Raw genomic sequence first — 16,341 nt, 5'->3', positions numbered from 1 at the left:
TCAAAGGCAGCCTCAGCAATACCAAGGTGCTAAACAATTCAGTGAGACCCTGTCTCTAAATAAAATACAAAATGGAGCTGGGAATGTGACTCAGTGGTTGAGTGCCCCTGAGCTCAATCCCTGGTACCCTGCAGAAAGAAAGAGAGAGAAAGAAAGAAGGAAACAGAGAAAGAGAGAGGGAGGGAAGGAGGGAGGGGGAAAAGGAGACAGAAGAGTGCTGGGGATGTAGCTCAGTGTTAAAGTGTCCTTGGGTTCAATCCCTAGTGCAAATCATCATCATCGTCATCATCATCATCATCATCATCATCATCAAATGACCAAACAAAGGGGACCACAAGGCAAATTCTTGTATCAGAGAAGATTTCACTTAAGAAATCCAGCTCAAGTGCATCCTAGAGTCAGTATAGACTCCACCCATCTCCTATCAAATTCTCAGCAGTGGTCACAGACCAATAGAAGGATAGCTTGGCACAATTCCAATTCACCAAGCAATTAAATAAAACATCAGGTTCTATTATAAGAGGCTGACTTGATCAACTCAGAAACTGCTTCTGGCTTTATCATGTTATGAACTGGACATGTTTATATGCAAGAAAGCAAGAAAGTGAACCCTGAAAGGTTTTCAACTGTCAAGGAAGAAACACAGAAGGGCCTAACTCCTTTAGCCAGAAGAACTCATGTAACTAGAACCGCCCCCCCCCACCCCACTCCCTGGCATTCTGCTGGACTAGATTGCACTCCACACACGTATGCAACAGGGAACAAGCCAGGCAGCCTAGGAGCCCCTCCCATGCTGAAATTCTGTGTGAGCAGGCAGAAGCAGATGTCTCTGTCCTCTGGCCTCAGGACAAATGCTATGGACATGTATGGAAAAAATCTTCCACCTGTAAAATAAATGAGCTTGCATCCACCTGCTGGAACACCACACATCAAATAAAAACAATGAAGCAGATCCATCTTTTAGAGGATATTCACCAACACAGATACACTGGTAATAGCAAAGCAAATAAGATTGTAGGGCAGTTATACAACTGTGCGCATCTGTCAACACTCATGGAACTATTCATGGAGAAGAGATCCCCTTACTGCACATGTGCACAGATTTTAAAATGATATTCTCAGAGGGTTCCACTGTGTGTGTGTGTGTGTGTCTGTGTGTATGTGTGTGTGTGTGTGTGTGTTGGATATAAAATCAGAAAGGCTTCTCCACCCAATGCTAGAGAAGCTACCTCTATTTTAATTACAGATAGCTTTTGTTCTGTGTTTTCTCTTTTTGCTGAATTTCCTCCTTCATTTTGCCCAGAATGAAATAGATATTGTTTTACTTTTTTTTAACTGAATAGAGAAGCACAAAAGAATACCTGTGTTCAAGAAGGGCTGATCTGGAAGGAAAGGAGAGAAGGACAGCTGGGCCTCTCCTGTGTGGTGGACCATGGGAGTGTGACAGCAGATTGCTCATGTGAGAAGCCCCAGTGGTGCTCAGCAAATGCGAGTCACATGAAGGGATGAAGGAACGATTATAGCAGGTCTCTACATCACGAACAATTCTCATTTGAGATACAATATTTTAGCAACACACACTCATAAATATTGTAATCTCTTGGAGTGACAGCCATCTAATTGCTTTCAAACCAAACAGTTGCCACATGCTCAAATGAGCTCTTTCATTTTCCTCTTCTTACCCTCCCCTCTGTCTCCACCCTTATGAACAGAGATGAAATAAGTGCCCACAGGTGGCTTGGGATGTTATACTTGTTAGAAAGACAGCCTAGGTGTGTCAAGTTGAAAGCCAAAACCCAAAAAACAAAAGCAGAAGATCTGGTAATTTTCCACAGACCTGACAGCAGCCTCCTTCATTGAAAAATGGCAGGGAAAACAGACACAAGACCAGGCCTCTGTCTTCAAAGACACTGATTGTTTTGTATGGGAGATGATCTGACCCTTCCCAAAGAATGGTCAGCTTGACAGGCAACTTTTGACTCCCTCCTGCTTTTAAGTACAAAATGTGTGCATGAGGGAAGGGAGGGTTTGATGTGCTATGGGGGGTGTTGTGGATGTATATGTGGTGTGTGTGTGTGTGTGTATGTGTACGCACTCTGCTTGGTGTGTATATGGTGTATGTTGACAGTGTATATTTGCAGATGTTATAGGAGTATGCCATGTGGGTGGGCCAGTGTGTGCTGTGCATGTATGTGGTGTGTGTAGTATGTATGGTATGTGCTGACATGTGGAGGGACTACAGAGTGTTAGATACTGCATGGGTATAATTATATGTTTGATTAGATGAGATTTTAGGTCTACCTCAGAAGGCTCTGGAACACATCAAAATACTGAGGATACTTAATGCCATGACTAAATCAGCTCTAGTTTTTCTAACACCTACTAAAGTGTTACACACAATTTAGACCCAGGAAGAACTTTAGATCAATGATTCCAGCTCATTCACCGTGGAAATGAGAGATCTGGGGCCCAAAGAGTACAAATGAGCTGCTCAATGTCACACAGCACTGCCTATCAAAATGGTGAACTGTAAACTCCCTTGTAGGGAAGTGTCCCTGTGCTTTTGAATAAAGTCAGACACCTACCACTAAGGCCTTCAGCAATCACATTCCTCTTATTATTCAACCTTAAAAATTCACTGAGGAGATGGAGCCATCTGGGGCTCAAAGGCCTGGCTAGGCCTCATTTGCCAAATGAGGACATCATCATCTGCAGAGAAAGAATCTCCTCTTCCAAGAGATGCCGATGACAAGCCAGAGTACTGGACAACCAACATGGGATCCTGCTGGAAAACTTGACATGCAGCAACAGGATCAGAGAGAGTAGGGGTCACGCAGGAGATCAAGAGCTCAGCCCATTAGGCATTAAGCAAGAATGCCCCACTCTGGCCCTCCAGCCTGACTGCCCACACCCACAGCCTCCTCCAGGATCCCACCCCTCTCAGGTGCCCTGCCCAGCCTCACCTCAGGCATCCATAGTCCCCTAACACGATACTCCCTCCCGTAGGCTACATCCTCCCCCATGCTCACTGTTTCCCCACAGCATCTTCTGGCCACCTCCTTCTTGAAAATTCAGTGCAGTCATCACCTTCTTGCAAGAGGACCTGCCCCTTTCCCACTTGACAGGATTGATACCCTTCCCCTCTGGTGTGCACCTCATCATCACAGCCCTCCCTAGGGGTTTGGCGGTGTAATTTTGTATTCCTGGTCCCCTCCCTAGGCTAGGAGTTCCTGGAAGGGAGGCTTCGTCATGGTCATCTCCAAACCCAAGCCTCAGGCCTGCAGCAAATGTTAACCGTCCACAAATAAAGGCATAAGTGATTTCTGAAAATGTGTATTTATCATCTAGTATCAAATAACAAATTCCTTTAGCAATTTAAACAATACACACTTATTATCTTGCCATTTCTGTATTTCATATAGCTTAAAGGGGTCCTCCCCTTAGGATCTCACAAAACTAAAATCAAGGTGAGTGATCCGGGCCGTGTTCTCATTTAGAGACTCAACTGGGGAAGAACTGTGTTCACTCTCACTTGGTTTGTTCTAAGGTCTGCCCACCACAGAAAGAATAAAGTAAATCTTGCTAGTCAATTCTTTCCCTTTTATAATTTCTCTTGTCCTCCTCCTTTGGGTTCTTTCTTGCAGGTGGCTTCATTCCTGCTGGCAGAGAATTTATGGAAGAAAGTGCAGCTCCAGTGGCCCCAGGTCCTGGGAAAGGAGAATCCATTCAATTCCCAGATTGAGCAGGTGTTTGGAGACCAAGGTGGGCACTGAGTGTCTCAGGCATACACACCTGAGGATCACAGGGAGGCAGAAACTTGGATCAACTCATCAGCAGCGTGTTGAGGGGCCCCTATGTCACAGGCCCAAAGTACCCTCTGCAGAGCATCTTTGCAAAATTCTTTCCTCAAGAGCAGAGCTGAATACTGTTGTGGTGCCGTGTTCTTCCAGGGTCAATTCCCCTCCAACTTTTCCTGAAATAACCCTTAATAAAGCGGTTTGAGGATGATTTCCAGCCTGGGAATATTCTGTGCCCTACAACAGTTAGTCATTCTAAAAAGGGGTCTTCTTAAAACATAAACCACCCAATGATGTTCAACAATTTGCACATGGTCTTGGTGTGTCAGGGATTGGCCCTGCCCCTGTTGGTGACTTAAAGATGGCCCAGCAAGCTGAGGTTTCTCCTAGAAAGGCTGCTGGATGGCTGCCAAGGACTTGCACAAGCAGGACATTCAACTGTCATGGGCCCTCTTTAAAAACAGTATGCAACCTGGGCCTGGTGGCACATGACTGGGATTAGTGACTCAGGAGGCTGAGGCAGGAAGATCTTGAGTTCAAAACCAGCCTCAGCAAAAGCAAGACACTAAACAACTCAGTGAGACCCTGTCTCTAAATAAAATAAAAAATAAGGCTGGGAATGTGGTTCAGTGGCTGAGTGCCCCTGAGTTCAATCCCTGGTACCCCAAAAAATAAAAAATAAAAACAACACACAAAAACCATAAATACAAAATTAGGCATAAACTTGAATACTTATTTAGAAGAAAAAAAGAAATCAGAGCAAATTAAGAACTGTTAAAAGTCAACAAGTACCATAAGTCCCACAAAGTCCATGAAAATGATAAACATCTTTTCTTTAGAAGTTTTTGCTGGAAATAGAACCCAGGGCTTCCTGCATGCTAAGCAAGGGCTATTACCACTGAGCCACATTCTAAAGCTTCCCCTGCATTCTAAAGCTGCATAATCTGATTGTCTCTTCCTTATAACAATGATTTTGTGACATCATTGTCTACAGAAAGAATTAAAAACTAAAATTTGTAGCTTATTATTGAGAGTTTAAAAGAGTTTCTTTTTTTAATATTTTTATTTTTATTTATTTTTATGTGGTGCTGAGGTTTGAACCCTGGGCCACACATGTGCTAGGCGAGTGCTCTACCACTAAGCCACAACACCAGCCCCTAAAAGAGTTTCTTTCAGTGACACGAATAATTATTGGCAAAGTTGTATAAATCTTCAGGAGTGTCGTCACAGTGGGAAGACCTCTGTCAGGTTTCCTTTGAATGTAAGCTGTGAGAGACTCACTCTCCATTTCTAGTATGGTTGGCCCTCCAGACTGCAGGTTCTGCACCTGCAAATTCATTCAATTGAGGATCAAAAACTATTTGAAAAAAGTTGTAACATCCTAAATGTTCCCCAAAGTCTATGGGTTAAAGTCTCTGTCCTCAGCTTATCCCTATTGGGAAGCACTGGAAACTTAAAGAAGTGGGACCTAATGAGTTTTAGGTCACTGGGAGCATGCCCTCAAAGGGAATTGTGTACAACTGATACACGTCCTTCTGTATACTTCAATCTCTAGATTACTTATAATATCTAATACAATGCAAATGTCATGTAAATAGTGGTTAAGTTGTATTATTTAGTAATGACAAGAAAAATATCTGTGTATGTTCATTATAGACAAGAATCATCATAGGCCTAAGTATACAGTAAACAATCTGCCGATGGTCAAATCTGTGGTTAGTTGAATTGCAGGCACGGAACCCGTGGATACCAATTGCTGACTACAGATGATTTATCATTGAATATATTCTTAACTGTGAGTGCTGAGCACCAGTGCAAAACACCTCCTGTTCACCATGCACATCTGATGATGGGAGTCCATTGCCACTGACTGGCTTCTGGTTCTATTCATCTCTCATCTCATTTGTCCTCCATGAACCACATATTTCTAATTGCAATATGACTGTTGGTCTTTGGCCACCTTTGTTATGACACTGGTGAACAATAACTAGCAATAGCCTAACTATACAGAGAAACACCTGCAAATCACACAAATATTAACCTAAACTGCCACCATGTGGATCTTGAATGTCCCCCAAAGGCCCACGTTTTAAAGGATTGTTCCCAGCCTGTGGCACTATTGGGACACAGTGCAATCTTTTTTTTTTTTGGGGGGGGGGGGCTTAATGGTAGAAGGTTAGATAATTGAGGGTATGGCCTTGAACGGGGATGTTGGGACCCCAGTTCCTTTCTCCCTCTCTCCTCTTTCCCTGCTGCCAAGAGAACAGATCTCCTCTGCCACATACTCCCACCATGATGTACTATGCTACTGTATGCCCAAAGCAACTGGGCCAACTAATCATGAGCTGAAACCTCTGAAAGTATGAGCTAAAATAAACCTTCTTTCCCTTTAAGTGTATTTTGTTACAGTAATGAAAATGGGACTAACATATAAAACCAATCTACATGAATCTCCATTTCAACTTCTGATTGGCTAAAGTAAAGGAAGAATCCCCAAAATTTCCATGGCCACTTATAAGAAAAGATGATACAGAAAGCAATTGTGTTTAAAATATCTTTCTTTTGTGATTTTCACAAAGCATAAGACCACGTGGACATATTTCTGGGGGCTTTTCCCAGCTTTCCCACTCTAAGACTTAATTAGACTTACGGTAGATCCACCTCCACTCACAAGGTTAATATGCCAGGTGGTATGTCAGCTTCAATTTGGGGGGGCTGGCAGACTTAAAATGTGCATCCATTCATTTCTGTCACATGAGCATCACTCTTGATTTAGCATAACCAGCACATGTCCCCTGGAGGCAAGTCAACAAAGGGCAACAGCACATTGTCAGGAGGTTTCTATTTTAAGCAGAAAATAAAAACAAGGGGAATGAATTGGAGAGTAAGAGGCGTAGAAGTGTTGGGCTGTGGAAATCTCATATATCCACATCCTGAGGGATGTGTCCTCTTGTAGGATCTTGGTAATCATAACTTACTCTGGTATTTCAGCATCTCGTGTTATTTTTAAACACCAAAATACTCTAATATTTAGTTATTGTTTTTTTAATCTGAAATATTAATCATTCAGTCTCAATAAACCCAGAGAATGCTGCACTCAAAACTATATTCCTTTAGTAAGAACTCTAGCCATAATTTTGAAGGCTCCAGTCCATGATCGGTTGTCCCCATTGCTTTGGGCCTGTGATGAGGCCACACAGCATGGCAGGAGGAAACGGCAAAGCAAAATCACTCATCACACAGCCAGGGAGCAAAAAAGGAAAAGAGGAAGGGTGCCAGGTCCCAAGCACTCTCAACAACTTAAATGCTTCCTACTAAGACCACATTTCTCAAAGGTTTCAGACCTCCAAAGAGCACCACCCTGAATACCACGCCTTGAACACATGACCTTTGGGAGACATTCAACATCCAAACTATAGCAACCAGTTCCATCTCTGAGCAGGCTCATGGAGGAGGACAAAGACGCCTGAGTCCTGAACCCTGGCCCTACTCCTGGAGCACAGCACCAAGTAATCAAGGGAAAAAGGGGTGAACCACCTCACTTTTTGAGAAAACAACAATACTGCATAAAATAAGTACTCAATTCAAATAAATAATAAATACCAACGTAGTCACCAGGAGAACCGGAGGCTGAAGTTAGACCCTCTCCCCTGGGTCAGGAGCCTTGAGAGGGGCCCATCTACGTAGTTCTGTTTCCACTTTCTATTCTCCTGACCAACCCAGACACGTTCCTCCATTGAGATTTGACCATCTTTCTCCATGGTTTGGGAGTGTTCTGAATCTGTAGATCCGCTGAGTAATTCTTATAACTTCTAGGTGCACAGAATTTATAGGCTAATTGTGGAGGAACAGCTCCTGTTCCATATTTCTATATTGGTGCCCCTGGAACTGCTGTCCTTGAGTTTTTTGAATCATAGTGGGTGAATGCTGAGAGGCACCTGAAGGGCTTTCCTAGGTGACATGCACCCCTCTCTCCACTATGCCCCATTCCTGGGAATGAGAATCGCCAGAACTTAAACCAAAGCTGAAATAGGAACCTGCCAGTCACATGCACTCCTGTGTCCATGCACGGTCTCTGCATCAATGCCTAGCCCACTACAGGTGCTCAAGAATAGTGCTGAATGAATGAATGGACCTGCTGTCCAGATCATATAGTATTACTCTTTGACATATAAAAATAATTGGTCTCTTTTTTGACACATTTGAATTAGACCCATTGGATCATTGGATCATATTCCTCATGGTAAGAAGGGTGAAAAAAAAAGCAGTGCATTGAGATGCTGCCTTCTCTCCGGGCACCCCTGGTAGAAGGATGTGTGTTTTCTGTGGGTCTTCATCTAGATACCCCAAAACTCTAAGATAATTTAGGTTTCTTCTGTTATCAGAAAAATCTGTCTTTCCTTCCCCATTGAAATGGAGTTTATCATTTTCTACATGAATAATTTCCAAGTACCTTTATTTCCACCCACTCCTAAGCATTTTTCATTTGGGGTTCAAGTCATATAACAAAAGGTTTTCAAGCCCCACAGCAAATGCAGATTAGCTGAAAGTCTTTGTGTGAGACTTGTACAGATACACATGTAGCAGGTCCTGAGTCCCCCAGGAATCCACAAGGACTTCCCCATCCTATACTCTCACTGATTTTATCCCATAGCTAAGGTATTCTTTTTTTTAATATTTATGTTTCAGTTGTATTTGGACCCAATACCTTTATTTTATTTATTTTTATGTGGTGCTGAGGATCGAACCCAGTGCCTTGCACATGCTAGGGGAGCGCTCTACCGCTGAGCCACAACCCAGCCCCATAGGTAAGGTATTCTTAACAGAGGACCACAGAGACCCCCAGAATTAAGAATGTCTGTAAACTTGAACAGGAAAAAAAAAATTTGTCTCCACTATATTCAAGCTAAAATTTAGCATCTCCTTTCAACATGAATGTGGACAAAAAAACACAGCTGAATTAGTAGCTGTCTTTTTCAGTATTATTTTCAGGTCACACTATAGTTGTTGCAGAGACAGCTGATTCTTGATAGTCCTGGTAGTCATGTTCTGTGATGTTGTCCTTATCGCTGGGTCAGCAAATACTAAATCGCTGCTCTTAGGGGCAATGCCAACATTTTTGCTGGCAGGTCAGAGGCCCTCGAGTCTTCAGTCACAACATTTTGTCAACCGATCAAAGCATAACCTTGTTGTATGTTCGGTTTGTGTTTAAAGACACTTGATTTAAGATTGAGTTGATTCCTTAATATTGAACTCAATGCCAACAGCACGTTAACTCATGTCTCAACGAACCTTCTCTCACAGGTATTTTTCTCTTTAAGGCACATAACAGCCTTGACCAAGGAACACCCAGCAGCTTGTTGGGGCCTTTCAAACAATGAAAGCACATGCAAAAATGCATAAAAATGTGGCACTAAATATAGCATGAAAAGGACATGTTTACAGTTCTATGGCCGAAACAAGCAGGTGGACCTTCACCAGAGACCTCAGCTGGGAACAAGCATGTCAGGCAGCTCAGCGTGTTCACTGCTCAGCATGGCCATGAATAACTGCAAACACCATGAGTATTAAGTTGGAGTTACAGATTAATTGCAGCAAGTCAACAAATTCACAAATAAACAATTCATAAATAACAAGGAATCACTGTATCTTGAAATATCAAGATTATGGTCATTGATACTCTAGAACCACTGTAATTATAAGAGCCACCAGCTGGGAATATGGTACACACCTGTAATCCCAGTGGCTAGGGAGGCTGAGGCAGGAGGATCCCAAGTTCACGGCCATCCTAGGCAGTTTAGCAAGGTCCTAAGCAACTTAGCAAGACCCTGTCTCAAAAATAAAAAATAAAAAGGCTGGGAATGTGGCTCAGCAGTAAAGGGCCTCTGGGTTCAATCCCTGGTACCAAAAAAAAAAAAAAAAAGAGCCACCACTGGATCTTGTTATTTAAAACATATAAAAATAAGCACATTTTTAAATGTGTGCCCCCTTTTTAAATATTTCAAAGTTTTTAAAATATTTTGATATTTGATTTGGATGGAGTTGTTTTCTTTTATAATCCTATTGTTTTATTTTTCACATTTTAAAATGTTATTCTAATGAAACTGATCAAATATGTTGTGTGCATGTATGGCTATGTAACAATGAATCCCACTATTATATGTAATTATAATGCACTGATTTAAAAAGAATCACAAACAAATAAAATGTTATTCTGAGAAGGGACTCCCAAGTTTTCCCAGCCCACCAACAGGGTGCATGGTGCTAGAAGGTTGTGGTGCCTTTAGACAAAGAACTTAACAGTCTAGGAAGTTTAGAAGCATTGCATGCTTTAGCTTCCTGGGAGGTCACAGGATAGGTGGCCTGCAGTCAAGAAGCCTGCACAGCTCATCCCTTCGCCAACATTCTGACCCGGAGCTCTTTCCTGGCCTGATACCTATTAGCACCCTGCAGCCTCTCACTCTATCCCATCAGCCTGGAAGACGCTGCCTCAGGGAATTAGCCTCTGTCTAATACACTTCCTGGCCTTGTCAAGACAGGGATTTCCCAGGCATATTCAGAGCAGAGTGCCCAACTCTCTCCTCATCTTTGGTATAAGCAGAATGTGTTTGGAACCTTCCTCCTGGTGACAACAGCTTCCCTGGTAGAAGTAAAACACAAAGGCAGCCCCTCCCAAACACACAGCACATGTTCACTGTAGTATGGATTTCCTGATGAATGGATGCATCAATATGCTATTAACATGTCAGTTTCTCATTAAATCTGAGTACAGAACCCTTGTTTGCCCGCCGGGATGAACTTCCCTAATCTGATTTGGCAGAGGTTTCAATATAAATATTCATACAAGCTAGGGTTCTTTTAATCTGGTCCTTTGCTTGCAGTAAAAGGGGGTGGAGAGAGGTGGTTTTTAAAGCCTGTTTTCTGGGTCACTTCTTAAAACCGCCATATCAAAAAATAATGGCCTCATCATCATGAATCTGTTGTTAAGGAGGATTACACTTCTGAAGCTCTTGGATGGATGGAAATGCAGCGGAGAAATAAAGTGCACACAATGAGGCTTGCTAAAGATTTCTGCGGGCATTGTGCTTTGGGCTGGCTGCTTTGTTTTTAATTAATTACATGGAGCATTTGCAGGAGCCCTTTCAGCTTCAGAGCCCTGCTAATGTAACTCCCAGGTTCACAAAGCTCCGGTCAATAAACCTCAGCATATAGGCAAGAGGACACATCAAGGGCTTCCGTGATCTGTCTGGCTCCAGGACCCTGCAGACCCTGGGGACTTACAGTTTCACCTCAGGACTCTGCCCTCTGAGATGTACACTTTGCATAGGCTCAAGAAGGCCCTGAGGTGTTAATATTTTTACAGTGAATTCTACATTGTAGCTCTGTAAATATCAGGTGAAGTCAGGACATCCAGTGAGGCTGCCAGGGGAGCAGAAGGCTTTTGAGGAATAAGTAGAGGCTCCAGGCTCATCCAAGTTTCATGAAAAGAATAAAACTCTGTCCTACAAGCTCCTGGAGCTGGCTGACACATAAAAACACAATCAGTGAGAATTCAGGAAGCCACAAGTTTTGGAGACCTTAAGCTTCTACACCTTGGTTACATCCTTTTTTAAATAGGAGCAAGGATACTGGTCTCCCAGCACTGTAAGCTAGTGCTTCCTGAGGGCTAAATGGCAAGTGCAGGGCATGTATTATCTCACCTAACACAACCACTGTGTACAGCTGGTCTGCCACAATGTTCTACTTTTACAGATAGGGAAATGGAATCTGGGAGCAATTAAATAAGACTACTGGTCTCATAAGTGATGAATCAGGAATTTGAAACTAAGCCATCTGGCTCCTAGCCTCCAGTCTATCCCACCTTCCTGAAGAAGGGAGTGTGCTTTTTAGCCATATCTGCTACAAGATTGAAGACCATTCTCAGGAATCAGACCATCAATGTTCCAGAAAATATCATCACATGAACAGGATACACAGTTGTGCAGGACCCCTAGAAGAACCCTGCAGAGGGAATTCAACCATGTCAGTGCAAAACTTACTACCCTTAGAAAGAAAAAGAAGAGGATCTGGGTTAACAAATGATGGGATAACAGGAAGGAACCGGTTACTGCCCACATGTGTGGCCATGTGCCAGATACAACCAAGGGTGTCACGCTGGAGCTCTGTTATAAGTCGAGGTCTGGGTGGGTATGTGCACCTCCCATTAATATTATTCAGGTGACTAGATCTCTCATTGAAATTTGAGATTTCCTGGGTGAAAAAAACATCTGCAGGGTTCAAGTGAGGTCAGGTTGCTTGCTCAGTATCTCAAACCCAGAAAAATGAGTTAATCCTTAAAGGAAATAACATTGATGTTGTTTGAAATTCAGCTCCTTTGATTCAACAAGGAACAGCAGTTAAAAACAAGGATAAGGGAAAGCTTTGGGATGGTATATGTGCCTCTGAAAAAGGAACAATTCATCAGGCTGATGAATAATATCTGAGAGCTCATTTCTCCTCCTCTGCCTTCACTCTCTTGAGCCCCGAGTCGAGGTCCTCCTTGAAAGTTACATTCTTATTTCATTGTGCAGAACGAATTATTTCTCCTCTCTCTACTTTGCTCCTCTGAGGTCTACCTTTCTACATTAAATGATTCGTTAGTAGAATTTGTGAAAATATATACTCTGAAGAGAACATACGCTACTCCCTTGGGGGACAGAAGTAGCTGTTGAAAATGCTGTATAAAATAATAATAATGAGGAGGATGATAATAATTCTTTGTCATTATGCATTTCTAAACTGTTTTAGGATCCATTTTTGACTTAGAACCCAGAAACCATGAATATTGATAGATTTTCTTCTCAAAAGTAAAATGTTTTGCAAAGCAAAAAAACATACCTAAGCAGGGTCAAAAGACAAATGGCAAATAGAGGAAAATGCAGCTCATCTCATAGACAGAGCTAAGTTCTTTATGATACAGAGTTTTTTGAAACTCAAGCACAAGTCCAGCAACTGAATTTTTTAATTGGCAGAGGGTACAAATGGGCTGAGTCCACAGAAAATGGAATCAAATATCAAATATCCCTTATATAAACAAATATGAAAATAATCTCAGTCTCATTTGTAATTATATAAAGGTAATTGTGTGGGTTGCTGGGGATTGAACCCAGGGCCTTATGCATGTGAGGCAAGCACTCTACCAATCGAGTTATATCCCCAGTTTGAGACGTCTGTTTTCTGATCAAGCATGTAAGGAGTTTAAAACTTGACACTCCACACAACAAGAGTGGGAGGGCAAGAATAAAAGTTCATTGGATTAGACAAGGGGAATGAAGGGAAAAGAGGGGGATGGGAATTTGAAAGGCACTGGAATGAATCAGACATACCTTTCCTATGTTGATATATGAATACACCACAATGAAACTCCATATCATGTACAACCATAAGAATGGAATCTCAATTAGAATAAGTTATACTCCATGTGTTTATAATGTTAAAATATACTCTACCGTCATGTATATCTAAAAAGAACAAACTTGTTTTAAAATGTTGACTCTCTAACAATACATAAAAAGCTGAAAATCAACGATTCTTCTTAGATCTTTCAGAGAATTGAGGTCAAAGGGAAAACCCAATGTCTAAAAATCAGAAAAAGAGAGGCAGACACAGATAAACTAAACTTACTAAAGCAGAAGCCCATGAGCAGAAACTTCCAAGAGAAAGAATATATCTTGTCTGACTTTCAACAGAAGTTTACAAGGCATACTAAAAGGCCAAAAAAAAAAAAACAGTTTGAGGAGATAGAGCAAGCATCAACCATGTGTAGATACGACAAGATTACTGGTATTACTGATCTAGGAATTTAAAACAGTGATGATTACTATGACACAGGCTCTAATGGAAAAAGGAGAGAACATGCAAGAACAGAGGGGTAATGTAAGCAGAGAGATGGGTGTTCTAAGAAATAGCAAAAAGAAATGCTAGAAATTAAAACACGTAATGAAAAGGAAGAATGCCTTTGATGGACCCTTTAATAGACCACACAGCTGAGAAAAAGGGAGTTTTGAAACTTCCAAAATTGAAAAACAAAAAGAAAAAACATGAAACAGCACATCCAAGGACTGTAGGACATCTGCAGAAGGTCACACACACACACACACACACACACACACACACACACACACAAAACATAATACAAGAAGAGTGATGTCATAAAAATGAGGGATATCAATGTCAAAAAATCTTCACCTCAGCCTATTATATTCAAACTGAATAAAATCAAACACAAAGGAAGTATCTGAACTTTGAGTGATCATGATGTGTCAGTGTGAGTTGATTGATTATAACCAATAATGTACCAGTCCCATAAGGAACGTCAACAGCTGGGGCAGCTGTGTATGTTGGGGTGGGGTGAAGGTATAGGGGAACTCTCTATCTTCCACTCAGTTTTTCTTTGAATCTAACACTACTCTGAAAAATATAGTGCTTATTTTTCTAAAAAAAGTTAACCAGTTGAAGGCAATTTGGTAACTGGAGATATATACTCACTTGCTAAAAAGTCCACATTGGTTCTTTGTAGACAAAAAAGAAGGAAGAAAGAAAGGGAGGAAGGGAGGCAGGAAGAGAGGCCACCCTGTGAATTTAGGCAATTTTTTTTCTAACTCTTGTTAATCTTCACTCGAGAATATTATCTTGGGACTAAATTTTTATACATGGCTGTCAAAATATTTGCAATTTCTGTTATTTCTTAAAAAGCAAATTCTCTAATAAAGAGAAGACTACATTCTGCCCAAAAATTCAATTGTAATTTTTATAGAACAACAAACAACAGCAGATATTTGGAAAGTGAATTTTTTTCTTAAAATTATATCAAAAACACAAAATCCTCAGAAGCAAAGCTACCAAAAAACTTATAAGTCCTCTATATCAAACACAATACCTACATAAATAGAGATGTGTACATATTATATTCATAAATTAGAAAACTCAATATTATTAAATTGTTAATTCTACTAAAATTGATCTATAGTTCAATCCTAAATATCATCTCTGAGGCTTTTTTAAATTGATTTTTAAATGATTCTAAAATAAAGAATGATCCAAGGAACCTAGGTTAGCCAAAGCAACTTCAGGGGAAAAAGAAAAAGAAAAACTAGAGGTATTTTACTACCTAACTTAAAACATTTTTGTAAAACTACAACAATCAAGATATTGTTATTGACATCAGGAGAAACACATAACTCAATAGAATAGGACAGAGAGTATGGAATCAAACCTCCATTTATAGTCATTTCTTCCTTTTTTTTTTTTTTTTTTGGTACTAGAGATTGAACTCAGGGGCACTTGACCACTGAGCCATACCCCCAACCCTATTTTGTATTTTATTTGAGACAGGGTTCTCACTGAGTTGCTTAGTGCCTTGCTTTTGCTGAGACTGGCTTTGAACTCACTATCCTCCTGCCTCAGCCTCCAGAGTCGCTAGGATCACAGATGTGTGCCACTGTGTCCTGCCTATAGTTATTTCTTTGTTTTGCAAAGATGCCAAAGAAATTTAAAGGAAAAAAAATCTCACTAAGTGGTATTGGGATGTTACCATGGATTATTTTAAATGAACTTCCACCTCTATATTATATTATATATAGAAATTAATTTCAGATGAATCCAAGACCTAAATGTAAAAACTCAAAAATGAAAAGTTCCCAAAAGAAAACATAAGAAGATACCTTCACAATTTGGGAGTAAATAGAATTTTCTAGATAAGACACAGATACAACATCCAAAAATGAAAACAACTGATGTTAGACTTTAGACACAATTGACATTGTTCTGTTAAATTGGACAAAATTTTGAACTTTTTCTCATCTAAAAACACCAAAGATGGGGGAAAAATATTCACAAATCATACTTAAAGAATTCCTAGAAATGGGCTGGGGTTGTGGCTCAGTAGTGACCACTAGCACATGTGACGCACTGGGTTCAATCCTCAATACCACATAAGTAAATAAATAAATAAATAAAGTTATTAGGTCTATCAACAACTGAAAATATTTTTTTAAAAAAAGAATCCTACAAATCAATAATATTTTTTAATGAGCAAAAGATCTGAACATACACATGACCAAAATTTAAAAACAAAATTTACATGAATGGCCAATAAGAATGAAAATAAGCTTTGTTATGAAATAACATAATAAGCTTTGTTTTGAAAATATGCTCAACATCCTGGTCATCAGGCAAATAAATGAAAATAAAATCTGAAGGAGATATTATAGCCTACCAGAATGGCTAAAAACGAAAAGATTGACAACAACAATAAGTGCTGACAAGGATGTAAAGCAACTGAAACTCTCATGTAAAAGCACTTGGCATGGAGCAGTACTGGGGATCAAACCCAGGGTATCTATCACAAATGCTGGGAAAGTCCTCTTTGCTTTTTTTTTTTTTTTTTTTTTTTTGCTGACCTACAAGTCCAGCCTCCTCTCTAAGCACTTCTGAAAAGTTTTTTATAAAACTACTTATAACTCTATCCTGTGACCAGCAAGTTCATTCCTAAGTATTGATTAGC

At 40.6% G+C, this 16,341-nt stretch overlaps 1 protein-coding gene across 1 annotated transcript in view; it reads left to right on the top strand.

Annotated features, from left to right (window-relative positions):
• Positions 1-4,008, top strand: part of Aoah (acyloxyacyl hydrolase) — a 204,456-nt gene extending 200,448 nt beyond the window's left edge. Inside the window, exon 21 of the mRNA XM_046460635.2 lies at positions 3,645-4,008. Within this exon, the coding sequence (XP_046316591.1) occupies positions 3,645-3,773 (129 nt within the window). The 3' untranslated portion in view covers positions 3,774-4,008. The remainder of the gene's footprint in view (positions 1-3,644) is intronic.
• The last annotated feature ends 12,333 nt before the right edge of the window (positions 4,009-16,341 follow it).

The sequence above is a fragment of the Marmota monax genome, unplaced genomic scaffold, assembly GCF_021218885.2.
Source record: "Marmota monax isolate L192 unplaced genomic scaffold, Marmota_monax_Labrador192_F-V1.1 WCK01_AAM20220418_F8-fsc00107, whole genome shotgun sequence".
NCBI classification, from domain to species: domain Eukaryota; kingdom Metazoa; phylum Chordata; class Mammalia; order Rodentia; family Sciuridae; genus Marmota; species Marmota monax.
This window is presented reverse-complemented; position numbering and strand designations above follow the sequence as displayed.